Raw genomic sequence first — 3,049 nt, forward strand, 5'->3', positions numbered from 1 at the left:
TCCTAGGACTTTAAACTCAAAGCATTAAAGCACCATTATGCATGTGAGTCAAGGCTTAAGGTTCACATTATTTAGATAACATCATTTTGGTCAGTTATAACTTACCTACTATGACATACTTTTTTTTTGCAGTTTTTGGCCAGGCCTGGCACCCTACCAGCACATGGCATATGGGGCTGGCGCCCTACTCCTTTGAGCCACAGGTGCTGCCAATACTATGACATACTTTTACATTACATTTCTCACTGAGTCCTTGTTGTAATATGTGATTTTTATGACTTACAACATTTTACATAACAAAATTTAATCTAAAAGGAGGGTACGTTATATACAATAAGGTCAAATCACTTATCAATTTTAAGTACCAAGTACTTGTCAATGTTTCTGAAATACTGATTTACAGACAGAAGTTATGGGTAACAATTTTTATTACATATTTTGAACATGAACAAAACACAAAAAGATTCACCCTCAAATTTAAACATATTTCGTACATTGGTTCTAACAAAACACTGGTGTTCATGATAAAAATCAGAAAATCTGGAAGATAAAGACCATAACAACATTTAAAAATACTACATGGCAAATACACTCTTAGAATTTTCTATTAAATTTAATTATCAGAATTTCCATATCTAACTTTATTCCTATACACCCACATTCCACTCTATCTCCCCTCTTGGATCTTAATGCTGCCCTTATTCAGTCTACCTTCATCACTGGTTTTTGTCAAACACCAAAGGCCCATCAAAGATAGACATGGTTGACCCACTCCCATCTATTTTAAGCAATGGCATCTCAACAGAAGAGAAGGTGGGCCTCCGTTGGGCCCCATCTCTGGCTGTCTCACGGTGACAGTAATGCCTTCATAACCTTTCTCTAAGGCTAGTCTTCACGCATCCTACCACAGCTCACTTGATTCATTCAGTATTTAGCTCTTCCTGACTCTAGATTAAGCAATTGTAGAAACCCACAAGATTCTGAGGGCTTTATTTCATGAACTGTTTGATAACCTATGTGCATAATAAGGAAAAACTCTATAATATTAATAGAACTGGCTATTACTGCTTCATAGGAACAAAACTGTCCTCTGCTTCTGGGGCTGAATGGAGCTTAAATGGGCAGAATAGAGCTTGAATTTTATACGAAATAATTCAAGAATATGGATCTTTATTTCTTTAAAGATGGTGCCACAGAAATGCCCACTCAGTCTCCTGATTAAAATCCCAAATGTGGTAAAATGTTCATTTATTGAAAACCTGACCTTTTCAACTGAACATGTCTCTGAGTTCAGGTTGTTCTTGCCTTTGTGGAATAGAAATGGGGTATTTTTTAGCCAAAATGTATAAAGAAACTGGAGGGGAAAAACCAGCAATATGATTGATTTTCCATATTCTTTTTTAAAAAAAATTTCCCCTGAGTTTACACGTGAATATCAATTCTTCACAAAAGTGCCTGAATTAAGAGAACGAAATATGATAAGATAGGAAAATCTGTTCATTTATAAACATAAGGGACATTCAACCTCAAATAAAATAATAAGAGAGTCAACACCACAGTAATACACTTCCAGTGAAGTTATATGCATTCCACTCTAAGCTGCTAGCACCAGGCAGACTCCAATCATAGATAGAAATATGCCATGTATAGTAGCTAGATGCAGCATCACAGTTCTTTAGCATATTATAGTCAGGTAAATAAATATATTACAACATACTGGTGATGAAAATGCAATAAACATGAGGGAGGTTTAATATATATATACACATACACACATATATGTATATTAGATATATATATATGTATACATATATATTATTTTTTTTAACTGGGAAGCCCAGTTGTAAACATTCAAATTAAACTACTGCACCCCCAATCCAAAAATCCCCCACACAAAAATCATCTTTTGGCTATAAAGTCATGAGTAATAATTTGTACGGTATGGCTCTTTTGTCTCGGTAGTTTTCAGAGAAAGAAATGAGCTGTGTTAAGTGTTTTCACTGATTTCTCCATCTTGAATAGCTGTCAGTTCTGGAACATCATTCATCCTCAGAACATCTGCATAGAGCAAATAATTTTGTAGACTCCTTGGAAGTGGTAACTGATGAATAAAACTATCAGACTGTAGGTGTTCTGGTTTTAGACTGGACCGAATTTCCAAACGACACAGATGGGTTAAGTATGGGATAGAGGCTGGAGAAACAAACAAAACAAAAAAAAGTGAAACTTTTTAAACAGAAAGATGTAACAGTACATTATAGTAAATGCCTTTTTATTCTTTTCCCCATCTCTGCATAGTAAAAGTAACATGTTGCTTAGAATTACTTTGAAAGACAACCTCTTTGAGCCAAGATGACTATAATAAACCTTATTATTTATTCATTCATTCATTCATTCATTCTTTTCTACAGTCTTCACCTAGTTCTCACCCTCCAGTTGTTGGTCATATATTTGAATTCTATATCCTAGGGCCACAAACCCTGAACATTCAAATTCTAAATATCTAACAATCTTAGATGGCACTTAAAAAATGAATGAACTAACTTTGACAGCTCACAGTAGCAAGTGCTACATTCTTCTTAGTTTGTTCCATTACGAATGGTTTCCACACCTAACACACCAAGTGAATAAATATGTAGCTTGCAAGTTTTCCTATTTTAACCATAACAGAATGAAATTTTAAAATTGGCACCAGAGAATGGGGTCATTTATAATGCCTTCTATGCCATATGCCCATGTACTTCACATACATCTCTCTTAATCTGCTCCAACACTGGAGGCATATTATCATGCTATTACACATAAAAGAAAACAGAAGTTTACAAAGAGGTTTAAGAAACTTTCAAAAAGTCACAGAGCTAGTAAACGGTAGTGGCAGATTCAAATCTGGATCCAAAGACACTGTGTGTGTGTGTGTGTGTGTGTGTGTGTGTATTTACCAAAGTCACATAGTCGAAAGCTAATTACCAATTAAAGAGTAATCCAGGCTCGGCGCCTATAGCTCAACTGGCTAAGGCGCCAGCCACGTACACCTAAGGTGGCGGGTTCG

General features: G+C 35.5%; 1 protein-coding gene across 1 annotated transcript in view; it reads right to left on the reverse strand.

The window, feature by feature from the left end:
- Positions 1 to 1,827: 1,827 nt before the first annotated feature.
- Positions 1,828 to 3,049, reverse strand: part of ASB3 (ankyrin repeat and SOCS box containing 3) — a 117,249-nt gene continuing 116,027 nt past the window's right edge. Inside the window, exon 10 of the mRNA XM_023512074.1 lies at positions 1,828 to 2,193. Within this exon, the coding sequence (XP_023367842.1) occupies positions 1,988 to 2,193 (206 nt within the window). The 3' untranslated portion in view covers positions 1,828 to 1,987. The remainder of the gene's footprint in view (positions 2,194 to 3,049) is intronic.

The sequence above is a fragment of the Otolemur garnettii genome, unplaced genomic scaffold (assembly GCF_000181295.1).
Source record: "Otolemur garnettii isolate 467f Iridium unplaced genomic scaffold, OtoGar3 scaffold00024, whole genome shotgun sequence".
Lineage (NCBI taxonomy): Eukaryota > Metazoa > Chordata > Mammalia > Primates > Galagidae > Otolemur > Otolemur garnettii.